Source organism: Populus trichocarpa, chromosome 10 (assembly GCF_000002775.5).
Source record: "Populus trichocarpa isolate Nisqually-1 chromosome 10, P.trichocarpa_v4.1, whole genome shotgun sequence".
NCBI lineage: Eukaryota > Viridiplantae > Streptophyta > Magnoliopsida > Malpighiales > Salicaceae > Populus > Populus trichocarpa.
Window position 1 is genome coordinate 17,146,864 of NC_037294.2, and position 22,243 is coordinate 17,169,106.

The 22,243-nt window shown below is 37.6% G+C and overlaps 4 protein-coding genes and 1 long non-coding RNA gene across 5 annotated transcripts; 3 read left to right on the forward strand and 2 right to left on the reverse strand.

The window, feature by feature from the left end:
• The first annotated feature begins 557 nt into the window (after positions 1–557).
• Positions 558–1,508, forward strand: LOC127905877 (uncharacterized). The gene is made up of 2 exons (XR_008060359.1): positions 558–1,201; positions 1,330–1,508. It is a non-coding gene; the product is annotated as an uncharacterized LOC127905877 (long non-coding RNA).
• Positions 1,509–3,519: 2,011 nt separating this feature from the next.
• On the forward strand, positions 3,520–5,217 carry LOC7492939 (zinc-finger homeodomain protein 11). The gene has a single exon (XM_002315017.4). It carries the CDS (start codon positions 3,948–3,950, stop codon positions 4,944–4,946), a length of 999 nt encoding a protein of 332 aa, XP_002315053.2. The 5' UTR covers positions 3,520–3,947; the 3' UTR covers positions 4,947–5,217.
• Positions 5,218–6,480: 1,263 nt separating this feature from the next.
• Positions 6,481–10,179, reverse strand: LOC7492940 (TATA box-binding protein-associated factor RNA polymerase I subunit B). Its single transcript, XM_024609349.2, has 4 exons — positions 9,228–10,179; positions 8,179–8,985; positions 7,915–8,048; positions 6,481–7,276 (listed from the first exon to the last, which is right to left on the reverse strand). Exons 1-4 carry the CDS (start codon positions 9,877–9,879, stop codon positions 6,710–6,712), a joined length of 2,160 nt encoding a protein of 719 aa, XP_024465117.1. The 5' UTR covers positions 9,880–10,179; the 3' UTR covers positions 6,481–6,709.
• A 759-nt stretch (positions 10,180–10,938) lies between these two features.
• Positions 10,939–15,157, reverse strand: LOC7481588 (uracil-DNA glycosylase, mitochondrial). The gene is made up of 6 exons (XM_002316104.4): positions 14,793–15,157; positions 14,323–14,702; positions 14,041–14,071; positions 13,527–13,662; positions 11,995–12,078; positions 10,939–11,250 (listed from the first exon to the last, which is right to left on the reverse strand). The coding sequence occupies exons 1-6, from the start codon at positions 15,028–15,030 to the stop codon at positions 11,184–11,186; spliced, it is 936 nt and encodes a 311-aa protein (XP_002316140.2). The 5' UTR covers positions 15,031–15,157; the 3' UTR covers positions 10,939–11,183.
• A 2,058-nt stretch (positions 15,158–17,215) lies between these two features.
• Positions 17,216–21,137, forward strand: LOC7481590 (uncharacterized). Its single transcript, XM_024609493.2, has 5 exons — positions 17,216–17,707; positions 17,894–18,028; positions 18,899–18,955; positions 19,704–19,838; positions 20,783–21,137. Exons 1-5 carry the CDS (start codon positions 17,399–17,401, stop codon positions 20,846–20,848), a joined length of 702 nt encoding a protein of 233 aa, XP_024465261.1. The 5' UTR covers positions 17,216–17,398; the 3' UTR covers positions 20,849–21,137.
• The last annotated feature ends 1,106 nt before the right edge of the window (positions 21,138–22,243 follow it).

A 22,243-nucleotide genomic window follows, 5' to 3' on the forward strand; every position in this document is an offset into this window, starting at 1 on the left:
AGGTCCGGTTTCAGTTTTAAAATTGCTGAGCGAGCTATATATCCTCAGAAAGTTGTTCGTGTCTAGTTTCCAACGCATCAATGGTGCAGGATCTGGAGCTTTGTACCAAACGTCACAACCAATTTACTTACAAGTGCGCGCGCTGCAATAACAAGAATCCAGCAGAACCGAAATCTTTGTGTCCAATTTCATAACCTGCATGACTGCCTCCTAGTCAACAAACATTCAATGGAGCTTTGACAATCTTGCTTCCAACTCACTTGCATGTCAGTAGCTTAACTTGTCAATAAAGACAGCAGCCTAGGCTAAAGATTCAACACAGATGATAGATGGTTGAAAAAACGTGCCTAGATGTAGAAGAAGAAGATATGGATAGAGAGCGGGGAAATAAGAGGGCTGTGGATCTGAGACGGCGTCGCTTAACAGGCATTGCAGAGATAAAAAGTAAATGGGCTTGCAGCCCAAACATGATGGGATTATGGGCCGACAAAAGGGCATGGGGGGGTTTCGGGTCTAGTCTCGATGTGCAATCATTAATATTTAAAGAGGACAATAACCAAATTGTCACATGCTTCCAAATCTTAACACGTCTAGTTTACTCGGAAATCTTAGAAAATAAGAATAATAAAGGGGTGATTATCATTTATCCATAACATTAGTAGGATAATTCTTATCCTTAATTCTTCAGGCTGCCTCGAGAGATTTGTCTCTTCTCTTCTCTCTTCGCTTCTTAATCTCATCTTCCCAAGTAATGTTGCTTCAAAGAACAAAAACGCTCCTTCATGGATACTTTTCCACCGGCCCCTAATGAGTTGAAAACTGAGTTTGTGACATATCTATCTCCTCCTATCATGGTGGCTTATCTGGTGGGGCCCCGGCAATTAAGGGCAGTGGACCATGGAGGGTGTATGGCTCACTCGATCATAAAAATGGCAAATGCAAAGCTTTCAACGTGGAAATAAGGCTAGAGAAGTGGGCCTTTTCTCCCCCCAGGCCCTCAATCGCACAGAAAAAATCCTGGTTATCTGTCCTCTTGAGTCATTACCATGGCTAATGGACAGTGGTCATCGTCTTGCTCATGTGCTGTATCTTCTACACTCGTGGAAGATGACACCGTAACAGATGTAATGATAATAATCTTGGTAACCATGCACTCCGGCGACCGATGTTGCTCTCTTTGTTCTCGTAATTACTTGTCCAGGTAATCCAGAGTTTCAAACAACTTGAGAGGAAATAATAATTTTGAAGCGAGATATTCATCGGGAAAAATATCCTTAGCCAAATCGATTAAAATATTCCTTTTATCTTATATAACACTCTTGTTATCAGGAAAGAATATTGGATGGAGGATTGGCCAAAAAGGAGTGGATAAAAGGAGAGGTGTCGAGAAGGACAACGATATAAGAAAGCATTCCTCCTCCTTGTAATTCTTAATCATTTTCCATTTAGATGGATATCGACTGTTATCCTTTTTATTTCTTTAATAATATTGATTCAGATGAATGGACTCTCATTGTGTTTTTTTTCTTATTAGTCAAACAAGTAGATGGATCATCCATTATTTTCATCATAATCCTTGCACCTCTCGATCTATATTCCTTTCGTGCATCTTTTTCGATAAATAAAGCCTAGTAGTTTTTTCTTTTGGAAGAGAAGAACCCTAAATTTCTTATAGATTTTAGATTCAAGTTTCGCTTCTATTCCCTCTATAGCCAATGCATGAAAAGCAAGGACCAAGCTGTTCTGGTGAATGTTGATCAGGGATAAAGTTTAAGAGGTCTTAATTCACTGATCATCTAGCATGAACCCACAATTATATGGAGGTCATGTCATGTGGCCAGGGTGAGCCCACCCACATGAAACCCTATCCCTCAGCCGTCTACCATTCAAAACTAATCACTCCCGGCTAAAAAATCACTGGAAGTGATAATAAAAAGAAAGTAGTCGCTGTCTCATTTATCGATGATGGCATAATTGTCAGGAAAATGTTCTGTATAATCAAGTAGAGGGAGTTTTTCTTGACTCTTTGCTCTTTGAGACCAGATCTTGTGGCTTAGGGTGATCCGAGGGGTGTCATTGACAATCCATTAATTTAAACAAATCTTGTCATTTATTTTTGTCCCAGTTAAAGAGATAGGCATCATCTCCCCCGTATCCATCCCTCTCACAGCAGGATTTGCAAACCCTTTAATTATACCTCTTAAGCATGCTCTAAATCTCACGTCTTATCAATACTGAGGGGAGACTTAAAGCCTCTAAATTGCGTTTATCTTGCACAAGCTTTTCTCTCTTGGATTCTGATAAAGCATGATCGGAGAAGATTAGCCACAATTTAAAGCGTAAAAAGGACAAAACATCACATCTCCGACTTTTGTCGATTGTCTTGATCAACAGTGGCTCTTTTCTTTTTAATTTCCCCTCGATTATCATCATTTCTCAATGAAGTTATCTTTCACCCAGCAGTGGAAGGGCTGGTGTCTGCCTTGAGTAGTAATACATGAAACTCAGTTTTCATTCCTGACCATTTCACTCGACCCCATTAATAAACCACAAAGTTGACTTGATAAGCTATGCAGGACTTTCCATTTAAGATCGTACGTGTCCCAAGAAAACACACACTGCTAACCATTTTTAGCAATAAAGGCGAGGGAAAAGTTGTAGTTGAATGATTTTTTTATGCAACAATTGAAGGATGGATTGAGCAAGGATTTAGGTATTGTAATATTTAAATCATGGGGGCTAGCTGCAGTTTTCCTTCAACAAATTAAAAATGAAAAGAAATGCGACATGATTAGGAGAGGCGACTACTGCCATGTACCCAGAAAAATAAATAAGGAATCAAAGACAGCATGACGTGCCGCCGCATTAGGATGCTTCAAGGGTAGAGAAAATGGTGATTATGATGTGGACCTTTAGCTAAATCAAAGTGATGAGATTCTTCTTCAATATCGATCACCCTTCAAGTAGGAGCAATGAGTTCCGGGCGGAAAAAGTTAAGCACTTTAGATGCATGGTCGGTGCAATTTACAATCATGCAATCAATGTACTTACCAAATGAAATCTCCTCCCATGGCAAACAAAATCAGCCTCTGTTATGTCATAGCTGCCTTTTGTTTTTTTTTTCTGTTTTGTCAATCTGATCTCTAAGATCTTGTCCAGGTATTCTAAAAAGAATTCACCTGAGCAAAAAAATAGTCACGGCTAATCCTAAGTAAGCCGTTTATCTCAGGCATTCTCATATCGACACCGATTTCTTACTTGCCATGGAAGCAAAAAAACCTAGTGATCTTCCAAAACCTATGCGCAAACAGCGGAGGAGGCTATTGTGTAGGCAAAGCGACCAACAACATGCCTTGTCGTGAAAATCATGCCAGGTACTACTTTGCAGGGATGAGCTGCGCCTGGGGTGAGGGCAAACTGTCCTTTTTTACTGTACACCCTTAGCATGAAGCCACGTGTTCGTTCAGGACGGCATTTCCTTAATCCAGACATATTTCTTTCACAGGTGCATGCATTTAGTTAATGCATAATATTTAGGCAGAGATTTCCATTGAATGTGCTCTTTAGTCGTTGCTTGCAACTCGTTGGTCAATACAGTAGAAAACCAATTTTATTGATTGCCCACAACCAACCCAGCTAAAAATTGAAATCGCACACTAACCTAACGACAAAGTACTAAATCATATTATTGAACTTTTGAGTTTATATTATACAAGTAACACTACTAGCTAGGGTTTTTGTTGGGACTTGGAGCAGTGCCCTTGGCCTTTGCCTTGCACAGTTGTATCCCTCTAATCTATATCTACCATCTTATCTCCACCTCCCAAACCCCATTTCCCATTACCTCGTGAGACATTTTGGCTTTCTAAACAGATAAATATCATCATCACTGTATTCCCATCAACTTCTTCATCCTTCGTGTGTAAAAATTGCTCTCAATTCTCTACATGACTAAAAAAGCCATGGACTCAACCACAAGCCCCCACCACATCACCAAATCCCCTGACTCGGACACAGATACTGAAACCCCACTCCAAACCCATCTCACCAAGGCCTTATCCCTTACAAATGGCTCACACAAGACCCACCAAAATCGCCATCTTCCACCACCACCACAACAGCAAAATATGGTGGTGTCTTACAAAGAATGCCACAAAAACCATGCTGCAGGTATTGGTGGACTAGCCTTGGATGGCTGTGGGGAGTTTATGCCCAAGTCAACTGCCACCCCTCAAGACCCTACCTCGTTCAAATGTGCTGCCTGTGGCTGCCACCGCAACTTCCACCGCCGTGAACCATCTGGCCCCACCACCATCACTCACATGCTACCACCACCAGCACTTAACTGGACCACGAGCTCAAGCCAAAGCCCAGGGTCAACAAGTTCAGGCCCAAGTCCTAGCCCAACATCACCGGCATCACCAAGCCCGCAGTCTTTCTACCCTTCTGCTCCTCACATGCTGTTGTCCTTGAGCTCTGGTCATTCTGGTCATCTCGATGAAACCCAGCTCCAGAAACAGAGTTACAGTCTCGCAATGACAAGCCCACATGGGAAAAAGAGAGCAAGAACCAAGTTTAGTCAAGAACAGAGAGAGAAGATGTATCTTTTTGCTGAGAAGTTGGGGTGGAGGTTGCTGAGAGGCAATAATGATAGAGGTGTTGAAGAGTTTTGCAGTGAAATCGGGGTTACTAGAAATGTTTTCAAAGTTTGGATGCATAACAATAGGTCCAGGAAAGAAAAGTTGAATAATAGTTACGGTATTAATAGCAGCGACAAGTGTGGTTTTAATGCTAATGAGGAAGCTGGTAGAGTTGGTGCTGACAACAAAGGTTGCAGCTTCAACAACAATGGGAGCAACTATGATAGCTTTGATAGGTACCAGATTGAGAGTAAAGTCCGTGTACATGGTTCTATGGCTCCCCATGGATCTTCTCCATCGTATTGATTTAGATAAAGAAGAAAAAACAGACGACAGACAGACGACTAGTGGGCATGAAAGTTCTTTGCTTCTTCTTCTTCTTCTTCTTTTGTTTTCTAGTTTCTTTAGCTATGTTGATGACCGTTCAGTGATTGCTAATCACTAATTAAAGGTCGTCATGGAGAGAAATAGAGTGGAGAATGCATGACAGTTAAAAGGGCAGTAACTTTTCTTACATAACTATTATGTTCTCTGTTAACCTGTCTTTAGTATATTTTATTGATATCAATCATTAACATTCTGCAGCCTTTTTTAACTGCTGTATCACCAAAACGTAGGTAAACGTCATTACTGGGCAATAGCATGGCATGGTGTGCTTTTTTTTTTTTTTTTTTGCATTTTATTAGAACTGGCCAGGGAACTCTCTTTACTCGCTTGATACGATTAATCCATCTGTTTTTGAAGTAAAGGGAAAGGGGAATAGAAACAAACCCCCCCCCCCCCCCCTAAAGCCATGGTTTATCAAATTTGGATATGCAATCTGTAATGACATGTCATCTGTTATTCATTTTGTGGAGCAGCTCTGATCTTGCAGAATAAATATAGGATGCATCCTCTCTCTTAAAAGGGTTAATGGCTCTCCTGGGGTAGTTGGAGAGGGTGATTTTGGATTTGGATTCTGATCACAAATCAAACAGTGAATCCAGCTCCAAACTTGGTGGCATGTATCTACTATTATTATATGTTATCTTGTTATCCCAGACTTTTTAACGCAAGCAGCATAGTTTTGATTTGCTTAATCTGTGTTAGGCGACAGGAGCAGTGGCCTCAACAAAGCATTTCCACCTTTCCCTGTTCAGTAGGTTCATTAATTAAGACGCAAGGTTTGTTTTCTTTTGCTCCTAATTTAAAAATAATTAAGCAACTTGCATTAAGCTACAGCTTAATACTAAATATTATATTACCTATCGCTGCTTCTATGCCTTGAAAGCCTGCCACATGCTGCAGATTTTCATCTTCTTTCCTCTACGTGGCCCGCTATTAAACGACACTGATTAATAAGAAATTCAGGCCCCAAACATCCATAAATCACATCACCTAATGGAGGATCGGGTTCTTGTGCAAGTGGCTTTCTTAATAATGACTTATCCTTCATGTTTTCTAATCCATCTCCAAAATTTAAATCCATATCCCATTGTTCCTAAAGCTATACCGATGAAAATTGCCAGCGTTTCGGGTCAGTCCAGGCATAACAAAGTTCTCGTCCTCTGGCCAGCGTTTCAGGTCAGTCCAGGCAGAACAAAGTTATCGTCCTCAGGCCTCAAGTGCATGGCATGGGTGTCATCTATTGACCCAAACATGACCATGAATGTGGCTTAAGCTTTGCCAAACCTGTTAATTTGACGTAATTTCTAGTGAAAATAAACGTCGACAGTGAGCGTCTTGCTATTGAATCCCACGGATCATAGTGTTAAGAAACTAAGAATTACTTGCCTAGCTAAAAACAGACAATAGAATGCAACCCGAAGAAATCGCCTCTAAAAAATGAGGTGACAGAATAGGCATAAACATGGTCACCATATTCACCTTACCCATTCGCTTTAACATGGATTCATAAACAATCGTTGATAATCAATATTCCCAGGATTTACAAGGCAGGACCTGTCAAAATTCAAAACAGAAACTTCTCTTTTCAGGAAAAAAAACAGCTATAGATGCAGCCCTTGATGTGTTTTTGAAAAAGGGTATCAGAAGAACTAACTATATGATGGAGATCAAATAAAAACATTTCACAAATGCAACTGCGAAAGTCCAATTGCATCGTCATCATCAGAATGATCTGGCACGTCTCTACAATACTCACAGGTAAAACTGGGAGGTGTCAAGTGCAAACAGTAGTCGATTCTTTTTTCCATCCAAGCCACTCTTCTCTCAAAATTCATTACCCCGATATGCATTATCCGGGTATCAACCTGAGCAGCTCTAGCAAAACTACGAAGCAAAATATAATAATCTGCATGGGCAACATAAGTTAACGCACCATCACCTACCCTCCGTACATAGTGGAGGTAATCAAATCTCTTGATTTTGAGCCTTGGTGGAATGTAATAGAACCTATTCTCTGCCATGTCTAATTTCAACTTTCTAATGGCTTTATCTTTGACAGTCTCCGTTGAATCATCATTGTTTTCATCTCCTGTTGAATTGCAGGTATCAGTGGATAGGCATTCATGGGTCTCTTCTCTAATTTTCTTTTTTCCCATCTGATCTCTGGCTAATCCATTGTCATTCCTCGATCTTTTTCCATTAAAAACAGTCCTATTTTGTGCTCCATCATCTTCTGCCGGATCAGAATACTGATAACAGAAACAATTAACAAGTCAGCACAAATACTAGCTTTCTGGCACTTACTACCTTGACATGCAGCATTCACATCTACCATCCAGAAAAAAGCGCCAGAAAAAGAAACTGCCAACCTAGATTCCAAATTATAAGAGCATAGAATAAAAATATTCAGCATACAGGGCACGACTGTGAACCAATCTGAAGATACCACCAGGAAAGATTTTACTCTTATATGCAGTCAATCAAACATACAGTACACCAAATTTAATATTTTACTTTTTTTTCTTAGCAAGAATGATTCTTTACTCAGAGAAATGAGGGGCAAAAAACAACGTTCACTTTGAATACCATGAAGATATAATTATAGCAAATTGACAACAACGATAAGAACTCAGACCTGGGGTTACATTTTGAAGTCGAAAATCCAAAGAAAATAAAAGGATGTCGGAAGTCTATTTCAATTTTCAACTTACGAAAAAAAATACTGAAAAAAATGACCAATTGGTATCTAGCACATTAGAAGGGAATCTAATGATGTGAGCCCAAGTTTGATGAGATCCAGGTTACAATCAACAAACACCAGCATGGCACAAAATCCTTAGCATATGCCTAAAAATAGATCATAGGAAACTTTCAGATTGCTTATTACCTTTTCACTCTGATAAAAATCCCACAACTTCTTTATTAACTCATCCTCCCGATGATTCACATGCGAAGATCCTGCTCCACAAAATACCACCTCATTACAGTATTGGAGATATGATGGCAAGTCCCTTGTGAACTCTGCAAGCACAAGAAAGAATAAATAAGTGGGGCAGAGTACTACAAACACAAAACCCTTCTAGAACATGGAATCCTTCAGTTCCAGTAACCCAATGCCAATTGACGTCCAAAACAAGAGAGAAATAATTACCATAGGTATCACTGATCTCATTGTATTTAGCATCTAAGTTGCGCAAAAGCTCTGCAGAATCTAACTCAGACCTCTGAACATGCGATCTGTTACCAATAGACTTCTCATCTGAATCATCCAGCTTGTGAGGAGAACCGGAATCTTTTTCATCAACTCGCATTTGAGAGCTACAAGGAAAGTCTAGTCTGCTTGTATAACCAGACAAACTTCCTTCCCATGCCCCAAAACCATTTATGTTGTAGATAATTCTTATTGCTACAATCAGTATTGACAATACACAAACACGGCTAGGAAGCCTCAACTCATTTGTTGAAAACCATTGATCTGGGGGCATTGACCACTCATATATGCGGCACGCATGTGGAAGAATCTTTTCAACTGGAAGAGACAACTGCTTAAGATAGCGAGACGCTATTCCATAGAAATACACTGGAGGCAAATGCAAGCCTATGGACTCAGCAATGCTGGCTGCCATTGACTCCAACTTCTGAATAGGAACTGCTTGCACAGGCCTGAACATTAGACTTGAACTTATACAACAGGCAGGCGACGAATGTCCAAAGTGTTTTTCAATTTCAACATGAGCATCAAAATAAGGAAGTTTCCCTTCGACCGACCACTTCACTATATCTGTGGGTAAAACTGCTTCTCTAGCAACATGACAAGCCAAAAACGAGATCACTAAAGAATAATGCAGTGGTATTTCCTTTCTCAGATACCTAAACCATATTAGCACTGCACGCTGACCAAATGAATTACGAGGTTCATGACGGTGGTACCTAACACGTCTCTTATCTTCTGGTTCCACTGAGATCACGGATTACAAAAATTACATATATAAACTCGAAAAATGTCCGTGTAATAAAAAAATGTAATCATTCTCACACACTAAAACTAAAACTAGTGAAGCATCCAATAAGACCATACGCATACATAGATGTAAACCATATCGATATCCACTTGAAACCAGCAAAAAAATTGAAAAATTCAACGAAAAATTTCAAGACAACAGAGGAGAAATAACAAAAAGTTACTGCGATAATTATTACCTGACAATTCGGTGGTTTCTGGTTTTTGCATCTCGGAATCAATCAAAACATCATTAGCCCAGCTATCCTTAAAAACCCCAGTAGTAAGCAAAAACCTTAACCAAACAGTGCTAGCAACCCCGACAATTAATGGAGTCACGTTAAACTTTTCAACTAAAGCCTCACACTGTAACCGAATCATTAACCCCATCCCTAAAACATATTTAATCCTAACCTCATTATAATAATCCTCGTAACTCAGCTTCGCTTTACTCAACCCCCCAAAATCCTCAGGCTCTGTAGGCCCAAACACCCCATCATCATTATAATCATAACCATAATCATCTTCTCTCTTAATATAATTCTGAGTATGATTGTTGTTGTCGGGTTCTGCTTCTTCTTGGGTAAAGCTGAGCCAGGCAATGGAGGAGGGGTCAGCGGTGGGTTGGGGGCAGTGGGTGGGTTGGGAGCGGCGGATGTGGCGGTGGCTGTAGAGGGCGGCGGCGTCAAGGCCTTTCTCAACAAAGTCTTCGTCGGCGACGCCGGTTTCCATGATGCCTTGAGCTTGAGCACCGCATTGCTGGCAGTAATAGAAGCCATCGGATTCTTCAAGACCTATGTAACCGCATGATTCGCATTGTAAGTTTCTTACCTCTCCTTCTTCTCGCTCCATTTACGATTATAGAAATTTTTGGAGTTGAATTTGTTCAGGTGCTGCTGCTGCTCACACAAGATTGTCTTTCTTGTATCATTGAAAACTAGAGTGGAGAGACAGAATTTACTGGAGTTGTATATCAACGAACAGCTAGCTAACTAAGAGCACTGGATTGGAGGAGTAGGTTAAATTACAGAAAAAGACTCTCTCTAGGTTTGAAATAATTCCACTATCATCCTTAAGAACTTTCAATTTTGTCAATAGGGGCGCCGATATGTCTTTTTATCGTGGTTATTTTTTTAGTTTTTTTTTTATCGAATTTAAACTTATCCACTTCAACGCATAGGAATCAAATAAGTGTGAATGATTTTATTGTAATTGTTTTTTTTTTTATTATTTCTAATTAGTAATATGATTCTCCTATCTCAATACTATATATTAGCCTCGTTAAAATAATTTAAAAGACTTGATATCGTTTTTAAAATTAAATTTCTAATTTTTTTTAGTTGGGTATCACTCTCTCTTTTTTCCCCTATTGATCAAAACCCAGAAAAAAAAAATATTTTATCAAGTTTAAACAGTTCCAATTATTTAGGGTTGGATTGGAAAAGTGGTGCGATATAGTTAAAAAGTATACACCATAATTTTACATTGATTCTACTATAAAAAAAAAAAAAAACACTCTTAGAACCCTAGAAAAAAAATTGAATAGCACACAAGTTGCATATCTCGAAGATGATATGATTTCAAAGCATACACTCGAGGCAAAAATTATTAACTGGCCAATGCCAATACCGTGTTGACAACTCTATATAATATAAAGAATACAGCAAGTATAATTAATCCAATGTTGTTGTGAAATTTATTAAATTCATTATTTATATTAAGCTCAAACTAACTAAAAAATACCCTTAAATGTTAAAAAAAGAATAAAAACTTGTGAAACTTCCAAGGTCCAACAATTTCCGAGCTGCTATTACATCGAATTTCTCTTTTATCTTAAACAATAACCTTTTCAACTTGATACTGCATTTGAATCTCATATTGATTAGATGCTGTTACTTTTCCACTACAGGATTAAAAACAGGTCCTTTAGCATTAGATTTTTGGACAAGGAAAATCACCAAAAAAGACAGGATAATGGTCATGTGCGCAGTTTTTGGATACAACCAAGGTTGGGACCGTACAGGGAAGTCTCTTCACAGAAAGGCAAACAACAATTTATACATAAATAGAGCCCCCAAAACTTGTCTTGCTTGAAGATTCTAGAAATACTGACAAAGCCCTGCTCCAAAATCAATATCAGTAACTGGTCCATCGATTCAAAGTTGCCATTCTATTGGGGAAATTCCCATTTGCGCCAAAAGCTTATTTGTGCGAGAAAAATGCCTGATCACATCATTTGCAAACAATGGTCAACAGTTCTGTCATTTTATTGAATTCATCGAAAGGGAACAAGGTTGCCTTTTCCTTCTAATGAATTTGAATTTCCTTCATGTATTGGATACATGAGTTCTGTAATTTTTTTTTTATGAGAATCAATATATCAGATGCATAAATAGAAAGGAAAACATGTTTGCAAAATAATGTTATATTTGACATCAAATTTTAACATAAACAATAATGTGACCTCGCACAAGTAAAACTAATTCAAGATACTTAATGATTCCGTAATTAAATAAAACAGAGGAAAGGACATGTTCTTCCTTGTGAATTATCTTATCAGTTGTGAGTTAAAAAATGGGGATGAAATTGTTGGATCCCAACAAAACTATTTTGAACTGCCTAAAGCGTTCCCAGTCCCTTAAAAAGTCCTACTGTTTGTCAGAATTGTTATCTAGTTGCATTCGATACCAATTTGCATGAACTTGGGGTTTAAGGGACAAATGATTCTCACTATTCAGCCCCAAGTGACGAAACTTAACTTCCTTAACTGCCTCTCACTCCCTTGGCCTTCTGATCATGCCTAACACCCATCACAACTCATCTACTCTAAATCTGAGAACCCTAAAAGGCTAAAACAGCAACTAATAAATTATATGGATGACAATGATAAATTCCTTATAGTGATTTTCTTTCCATTTTAAGTATATAAAATTGCATTACAATTACTAGGAATGAAAACAAACTAACCTGCAGCCAAAGAAGCCTCTGTTTGCAGACAAGCCAGAAGGATGTGCAGCCTTCAGAATGTGATGCTTTGTCTGGTCAATTAACCTGGGAAACAGCCCTTTTATAAGCATGCTGACTGGATATTCAAACTACTAAATTCCAGCAAAAATTCCTCCAAATTCATCACACAAACTGAATCATTTTAAGTCATAAAAACGTTAATGAAATCATCCATAAAAAGCAAACATTCCTCTCAATTCATTCATCAAACAAAACTTGAGTCATTTTGGTTCATAAAACCGTTTATGAGCATATTACAACTTTAAGGAAAAATTACTCTCTCGAACCTGTCATCTTATATAAAACGTTCGTAATTGTTTCATTTGAAACTATTGTATCTTCAACAATGACCAAGTTTGTACCAGAACAAGCATAAATAAATATAAGGCATAATGCAGGATAAATGATCAGGATTGTACATTGAGGACTTCTATTTGGGACAACTGAAATTAAGGGAAAGAGTATGGTCGATTAGAGTTGGAACTTGAGTTGTAAATTGATGAGCATAAAGATGATAAAAATTCAAGGATAACGAGCTAGGCCATCACAGCTTCGGAAAACCACAATAGGCTATCAAAGTTGTTTGTTTTATCTCTACTAAAGATTGCAGGTTAGATGCTTTATATACAGACTATCAGCGTTCCTAGTCTAAAAGGACGAGGACATCTAAACAGGAAAGACAAGCTTATATTAAAACAAATGCTAGTAGTAGGATAAAGTTGGTTATAAATAAGATAACCAGAGAGTAGCCACTACTTGTGTGCAACAAATCCAGAACTTACAGAAACACTTTTAATGCTTAAATCTCAGAACATCCAAAAGATAACATAAGAAGCTGAATTAACATGAGAAATAAGATTCAAAAAATGAGTAAAGGGGCTTTTAAGTCTCAATATTTCTTTTTTGTAAAAAAGGTGCATGTGCCAGGCCTTTTGAAAGGCAGGAGTTGGGCAGTTCCACAAAAGAAGCCCGGTCAGCTAGCAAGTTAGGCTCTACATTAAACCAAGACCATAATTCTACATTCCTTTGATATTCAATCTTGCTTTTCCTTGAATTTATAGTTCTCCATGTCAAGGCAGATGACATTCCACAGAATGTCAACTCATTTAGAATGCCAAAATGTGTGCATAGTTACGCAGCATTTAGGTTTGCAGCAAGGTGACCCAGCAAACAGAAGTGTTTGCCATTTGGTGAACACATATCCCACCTTATGCATGCTTCAGAGCCAGTTGATTCAAGTACAGTATACCTGTTAGGGAATTCAACACCCAAATGCACTCTAGTCTCTTTCAAACTATATTATTAAGCCAAAAATGTTGGAGTTAATCAACTAAATACTCAATCCATTGAGTAGCGTGTATGTGCGCGCGCGCGCGCGCAAGTGTGTGTGTGAGAGAGAGACAAGGGAGGGAGGCAGGGAGAGAGACTTTTGTTAATACAGCAGATATCTTATTCATTTGCTGCACTGAACCAAGCTTGCATGATAGACATACTTGGATTTCTCCTGAGCTGAGTTACCCCAAAGAAGAAAAACAACTCCTTCCTTCTTCTGTGAAATTGTTTTGATAACAGCGTCAGTGAAATGCTCCCATCCTTTCTTTGAATGAGAATTCGCTTGGTGATTCCTAACTGAACAGAAACAAAAGATAACCAGAACCTTTCATGTTGAACATTTTCAGATACGAAATGTTAGACCCTGAAGTGCCAAAATGTAAATATCAAAAATATTGTGCTTCACTAAATAAAGCTCTACCAACTGCCTCATCAAATTCACATGCCAACATGGAAAACTTGTCACAATTGTCATGATTCATAATTCTTCCACTATACACAAATAGCATGCCATGATATTCAAAACTCATACAACAACTCCACCATTACAGATTGCATTGATTATGGGAGCTTTTCCACCCACTGACTGAATTTATCCCAAGTTTCCCTGAAATAAACTGGCATCAAGCAAATACAAGATATTTGTGAAATAAATTGCATGATGAAGAATCTTACCAGTGAGAACTGTGTTGAGCAATAGAACACCCTGAAACAAAACAAAAAAAAATCCAACTTAACATTTTGCAACAATGGAACAAATCTTTCACTCCAAATTTTTCTTTTATTACTAACTTTATTTCTCAACAGATTGTACTTCAAATTCGTCTATTTAATGTGATAAGAAACCAGATCAATCAAAACCCCTGTTTAGATCTAAAAGTAAGTTGATAATAAGTAGCACATCTAAACAAAGAAGAACACAGCAAATCACATATGATTGCTAGGGAGAATATTTACCTGAATAGCCCATTTTTCAAGATTCCCATGAGACGGAATGGAACACCCCAGATCCTGCTTAAGTTCCTTGAAAATATTAACAAGACTAGAAGGTGCCTTAACCCCTTGAGGCACAGAAAAAGAAAGCCCCATTGCCTGACCAGGGCCATGATAAGGATCCTGTCCGATGATAACAGCCTTGAGCGTATTAAACGGTGTCGAATTCAAGGCATTGAAAATCAAATGCTGCGGTGGGTATATAGCTACACTCCCGTTACTAATCTCACTTTCCACAAATTTACACAGATTCTTAAAATACGGCTTTTCCAACTCCCCTGGCAGCACCTCTCGCCACGTGTTCTCCACCAACAGTTCCTCTAAATTCACATGCCCGGAGGAACCTGAATTGAGATGAAACAAACAAATCAAAACCCTAGAAAAATAAAAATGGAAAGTAAAATTGAAATCGATTTGGTGAAGATGAGTGTTGCCTTTGGAATTGGAGACTAGTTGAGAACACAGTTTGAGGTTGCGTTTGGATTTGGCGCGTAGTTTGTTGAGTTCGATGCGGGATACTTGGTCAGGAGTGAGGTCGGTGGAGGTTGATTTTGCAGAGAGTGATTTGTTTAAGAGATTTAAGGGGTCTATTGGGGAAGGAGAGGAGGAAGAGAGTTTAAGGCGCTTGGCGGGTTGGAGGAAATCCATTATTGTTTTGGAAGAGGCAGCCATTGCTTGTTCCGCTTCGCTCTGCTACTGTGTTTTGGCGGGAGGGCGAGTCGCGAATGATAGATTCGACGACGGTTTTGTCTTTACGGGAAATGCCACGAAAGTAATGCCATTGATTTTTGCGGTCTCATTGTTTTGACGGTTGTGATTTTTCTATTCCTCTCTTGTATTACTCTCGGGACTGTTTTTTATATAGGTATTTTTGTAAAAACATTTTTTAATTAAAAAATATATTGTATTTTTATTACCATCTCATTAAAATATTTATTTTTTTTAATAAAAAATAATTTAAAAAACAGATTCTAGGGTTTTATGCCAACAGAGCCTTAGGCTGCATAATGAATGATAAACTCCATTATTACAACATAACTAATGAAGTTGAAACTACCGTAACTCAACTAATTTTACTAAACTAACATGTAAGGACACAACAACCAAACCAAATCCATCCGTGAGGATAACCGAGTTACCGAGGGTTTTTGTTTGATATTCATGTGTTGTTAAAATATAATTGTTTTTATCTTAAACACGTATTTTATATTTTAAAAAATAAAAAATTACCATCAACATGATGTAATTTGATTTATTTTTTATTTACCCACTATAATTTAACAAAATTAAAATCAAATTATTCTCATATATAATATATTATAAACCCAAGCAAAGAGTTTGAGAGTATGCCACTGGACAATTTCTATGATCTTGTTTTTTATTTGGAAAAAAAGAAAATACATTTTTTTTTATTTTTATACCGCATATCTTATTTTGACACCAATAAATGAAGTGATTTCTATAAGTTTTTTGAAATAAAAAAAAACTTTTAGAACTAAAATTATTATCTTGATCATTATGTAGAAGAAATGGCCGAGTGATTCAAGCTATAACATTGGAACTGCTATGCAGATTTTTGTTTATCAAGGATTCAAATCCCTCTCTTTAATTTATCAATATTAGAAAATGCTGAGATTAAAAATTCTCTCTTTAATGCACAATTTATCTCTATGATCCTGATTGAAACCAAAATTTATTGTTTTTAATTAATTTTTTCTTCTCCCGGTTTGCTGGAATCTCTCCTTTAAAAAACCCTAGAAAATCCTCAGATCGATAAGAACTCTAATTTTTTATTTATTCAGTTACTTTAACCCACCTATAATCTTCTCCTTTAAATCCTCCATGCTCTCCAGGCATGGACATCGCAGACATGACGGCAGCTGGTGGTTTGGGCTCAAGCAATTTGGTGGAAGCGATTCGTTGATGATGATGGTGAGCTCAGTTGAAAGAAAATGGAGGAGAAGTGGAATTTACCCAGATCTGAACTGGGATGGAAACACTCGATTGATGTGATCATGCCAAGTTTCTAACATATCCTTGGAAGCTTATGACCTGTTTCTTTGCAATTTTATGGGATTAGAGATAAGAAAAAGGCAGCAGATTGCATAAGTCCATTCTGCAAAGATCTCTTTAGAGCATGAAAATGCCACGCAACAATCACTAGCTAAAGACAGACTGGTGCGTGGTGAGAAAAACTTGCAGTAGCGTGAGGTGCGGAATGAAAATGAGAAGTCGAAAGTTCTCCTTGGAGAGTGAATGGGTAACACGCTTCGGCTTTCTTAAGGTTGTCAGCTTCCAGCTATGGTGGGACTTCTGCAGAACGAGTTGGCATTTACTAGGAAACCTGGGAAGTAATATGAGTGTGTTGATAGGAAGATGTAAGAGATGATGTTATGGTGAATGAGAGATGTATAAGCTCCCGGTCGCTATATGTATATTTGATATAGAGTTTATGAAATCGTTGGCCATATTGTCACGTAATGCGAGATGTTCAGGCGGCCAAGCCAGCTCTATGAACTTTTAGTTATGTCTATTATATATAACAATTTACTATTAAATATTAAATGTTTTATGTTTTATTAATCAGTGAATAAATAAACTCTACGTTACCAGTGAATATAAATCAACAAATATAATTAAATTATTTATATTAACACAAGAATTAACGAATTCTTTTCAATAAACCAAACCACGAGGATAACTTTACAGCTAGAAATCCTATAATTGCTAGGACGACATTTTACACGTCATTTTTCCTTTTTTGCCCCGTAAATATGGAGTCCACGTGACTGGCTGTTACTGGGAAGTCCTAAAACTAACGGCCACGCTTGCTTTAAACTCCAATCAATCAGCTGACTCACGGTTGAATTCTGTCCGCCCCTCTCCTCTATCCACAACGAAAACCATTCATTATTCACATATACCAATTAAAACAGTAATTTTTAAAAAAAATATCCAAAGGAACTGTTGGGCCTCTACTTCCAGTTACAGGACGGGGCGGCCTTTGATTCCCAGTTCCATCAAACTGCCTTTTCAGGATATGTCGAGTATCGTATCAGGTCATCACTGTAATTGGTCACTTGGAGGAGCAGGGGTACAGGAGCATTTTCTTTGCAGAGGAAGATTCTACAGCAACAAGGTTCCATGCCCAGGAGATAATCATGGTCTTCCTTGCAGAGGATTGATTTTCTCCACTCCTCAATCCCTCGCCAGCAGTAGCTGTTATCGCCCAAGTACTCGGAAATACAGGCCTGTTTTTTCCAGTACAGTTGATGATCCCCGTGACCAAGATGACCCGGAAGAAGATGGGGCCCGTGACAAGGATTCTTCCAAGGGTGAAACTGGAGGGGTATGTTTCTTTGAATTCCTTTTATTGTTTGTTCCATCGTTGTAATAAAGATCACCCTTTATGAAGAAACACCACGGGGTTGTGAATTATGGTCGTTAGAACTGTGTCTTGTGCTAGTGCCAGATTGTATTGTTCAGTAGCAACATTTCATTTAATTCTCAAATTGTAGTTATGTCCTCTTTCCAGATTGATAGCGAATTGCTAAGAGAGAATCTCGAAAGAATTGTTGGGTCAGATGATTCTGCCTTCAGTGGAATAGACCTCGCAACTCTGATTAGGAACAAGTATGGGAGGTCTTATGATGTTCAGCTAATAAAGAAGGTATGCTATATAAATTTCTGCAAAATGAGTGTGTTATATTGCAATCGCATGTATAAAAGCTAGATTTTGGTGTCTTTGGTTTCCATGTGAAGGATTGGTTTCTTGAGAAATGAATCAGCAATGCTTGTACTTTCGTCGGAATCCACTTGGTTACTCTTCCGTTGGCATCTACAATTGAGAGAGATCATTTTATAACTGTCGTGTACATTGTTTTAGGAACGAATCCTTCTTATGCAATTTTCAGATACATCTTGTCTGCTTGTTGTTTTGTCAATGTATATTACATGTCTGTAGAAGAGTCCCTTTCTTAGCTTAGAGAGCCTCAGGCCCATCACTGTGCCAGGAACATGCCCTAGGGTGTTTTGTTTCCCTGGTTTGTTAAGTTGGTTTGATGTATAGATGTTATGGCTAATTTCTTTCGGTTTATTTTTTCTTTTCTTTTCACTTGGGATAATCCCTTTCCTTTCTGGCAACTCTTTTGCTGGGGTTTCCTTGAGGTTTACATTGATGAATGAATTGATTGTTGCTCAATCAATTTCAAAGAAGTTTTTCCCAGTTAGATTGTGTTGTTGTTGTTCGTGTGTGTTTGGTGTTGTGGTGCAGGGTGCTTTTCAAAAATGGTTTTCGCTTGAAATAAAATGATTTTTTCTCAGGTTTTTTTTTTTTTTGACATTAGTATATCAAAACCATCAGAAAAGACTAAAAAGATGTATCAATTTGATGTTTATTCAAGCCAAACACACTGTTGAAATGTACTCAAAAGCATGTTTCAAACATAAAGACAAACGGTGCTGTACATGTCCCTTACAGCTGAACATTTTTGTTTCTTTTCTGGAAATTCACAGATTACTTCCAAATTTCATGATGCAGGAGTTCATGGGTAGAAATCTCCTCGCTTTGAATGTCATGTGGAAGTACAGGGAGCAGGTGAGCTGATTCTCGTGGTGAATGATTCTTGTGATAAACAAAATCTGGTTTGTGGATGCATTATGACAACCAATGGCATCACTAAGTATCAGAATTGTTCCGTGAATTTAGATTTTCCAAGCAACAGAAAAGCTGCTTATCAGAAGTATGCAGGCAGTGATTTTTTCTTTAAATATGTTGCATGCAAGATGGTTGCTTCAATCAAAATGTGAAAGAAGTTAATTTATCCAATTATAGACGTGCTTGGTTTTCATTGCACTCTTTTCACCAAATACTTTCTTCCCCTCATGTAAAGGTTAGCTTTCCGTGGCAAGTCTATAAAAAACCACGCAAATACTTCACTCATGATTCTCTATTAAAGTATAATTAACAAAAGTTTTCTGTGATGTTATTTCATATGAAGGACCTGGGGTCAAGTAGAGGTGATTTTTTAAAGGGAAATTGTACTAATTTACACTCCACGGTGATATAAGTATGGAGAACTTACATGGTAAAATTCTCAGGAGAAGAGAGAATGTTGATGTGAAAATTTTCTTTTGATGCAATATTTGTGCCAATTTCTCTTTCTTCCGCCCAATTATTGCTCATAAACATCCTGAAGTCTATCCTGAGCATAACTGCTTCACAAAACATATGGAAATAACAATCATGGAAGTGCTGAAGTTCTTGGATTTTCTTCTTTTCCTTGGTTACATCGTTAAATATATTAATTCCTCATTCACTTTCTTTTGTTTTTATTCTTGTTTAGAGATCCTTTCCACTAACTGAAGAAGAGTATATATTGAGGCTGGATGATGTGGCAAATACATTGAAATGCTGGGGAGCTGTTTCCCATATCAGAAATAGCTTAGAGAAGTCAAAAGAGAGGCCTCGGATAGGGAAGGTAAGTTGGTGTTGCATTGTTTAATTAAGGTTTTTTTTTTCTCTCCAAAATCTGGATGCTATATTGAGAATCTCTCTCTCACACACACACAGCATGTGCAAACACATACTCTTCCATCTCTCATTCCCTTCACTGCAAGTTGGATCGTCAAACCTGCCCCTTCTAAATCTTCTGTGTTGTTTCTGTGCCCATTCCATCAACTCCTCTTTTACCTGTAATACCATAGTATATAAACCTTTCTTCCATTAGAAGACCCTGTCTCAAGAACCTATAATCTGAGATCCATTGCTTTGCAAAAATTTAAACAACATGCCTTTCAGATTCCATCTATTTTCCTTTTCAAAATCCTTAACCAATTCAAATCCCAATTCAGCCACGAGCATAAACTCATTTTTCTATAATTCAAAACTCTACTTGTAAACTTCCCAATGAGCAGATTACTCGAGTCTGTTCCTCCATATAACCAAATTACTTTAATGTAAAGTCATCTTAGTGGAAGTACATGATGTTTGGCTTGTCATTGTCTATTGAAGAAGATAGATCATTTTTACGTAAAGCATTTAATACATTACGCTGCACACAAGGTGTGATGCAAATTAACTTCAAAGGTGGGAGATATATGGGGAAGCGTTTTGATATTTAAGGATTATCTTGCCCAAAAGCATTTCTACATAGAAATTCTGCTATGAGTATGGGAGTTTGAGTGTTCAGATGCCTTGTCCTCTCTGGTAAATCTGCAATTTAATGATGTTTCACTCTGCACGATGCTTGCAGGAAATATAAGTTGTCCTGTGATCTGAGGAATACAAGCATGAATGATCTAGATTGAGTTGAATGGAAAAGGAAGAAGAAGAACAAGAAATACTTGCATACCCATGCATTAGTCTTGTTTCTTTCTGTTTAATCTTTACCTCACATGGTATTTCTTGTTACACTTGCTACAGGCAGTCAGCATTTTCATAGACATGGATGAGTCTGGAGGCCGAGCAAATGAATGGATTTACAAGTAGATATGGCCACGATTTACTCAGATTCTACTCTGCCAGTTGTTCCAGTTTGTAAAGATAGAAGAGCCTGTCCATCCAACAACTAAGGTTACACTTTGGTTCATTATCATAGCAGTTGTTAGACTGAAGGAGGCCGAAGGCTTGAACATGGCTTTCTCGTATTTGTAGTCTGGTTCTTTATTGTTTACTCCATAGATAGATAGATAGATACCATATAGGCATGCAAAGTGTGCTGACAGTGTCTTTATAGTGTTACATCTACGACTATATTTAACACCCATTGCTTCTTTCATGACTTTTCTGCCTGTGATATCTAGGGTTGTTAACTTGCTATGTTCCTTAATTGAAATCCACTTACGGGAATCGATTGTGGGAGACCGTAGTACTCCTGCTTCAGGCAATGGGGCAATCTGTTCTCCTTTTTATTGCCAATAAGTTCAAACTATAAAGAACAAGGTCTGGCTACCCCAGCTGTTTCCATTGCGAACCTGACAACTCTAGCGCCTGCCAGATTGAACTCGCTTGACATGCATGTACGTAGATTTGTCTTGCAAATAGCAAGTGGGCTTTCTCTTCGTGTCACTACCATCATATTTAGCCGTTTTATTCCTAACATGAGTAGTTAGTTCTTTTACTCTGTTTCATCGATGGAGTATCCATGATTGAAGATGCCCTTAATTTGGTTACGGAGCCAAACAGTGTTTTTAAAAAATTAAAGATTTGTTTTTGTTTAAAACTATTTGTTATTTATGTTTTTTTTATTGTTTTGATATACTATATCAAAAATAATTTTTTTAAAAATAAAATATATATTATTTTAATATATTTTATAATAAAAAAACATTTTAAAAAATAATTATTAACACATTTTCCTCCTAAGCAATACTATTCCAATTCTTTACCATGAAAATAAAAGAAGAGACGGATTAATAAATCAATGTCGAATTATTATGGACGAGTGGGTGAAATTTAATGACATTTCGGGCAAAAATTATTAAGACACGTCAGTACTTACCATGGCGACGCATGTGTTTAGGTGAGCTTGTCGCGCTCCTCTGTACCGGCACCGAAAAACAAATATACTAATTTATTGAGTAATTTATCCTTTAGTCCTTGAGTACGGAACCAAATTATAACTCAGTCCTTTATATTTAAATACTTCCTTTATGCTCCTTGACCCTTGTTTTATTATAACGAAGGTGATGCAGTGGTTAAATTGAAGAATAATAGAGTTTTGTGTTTTTAATAAATCAAATATTTTTGGATTTCTTCTTGGTCTTGATCAGGCTCTCTCTTTGTTTTATGTTTAGCGTTGTATGCGGTGAAAAAAGACTGAGTTGATATTTATAATTAATCCATCTTTAAATTGGGGTGATTATTTTCGATTCGGTTCGATTT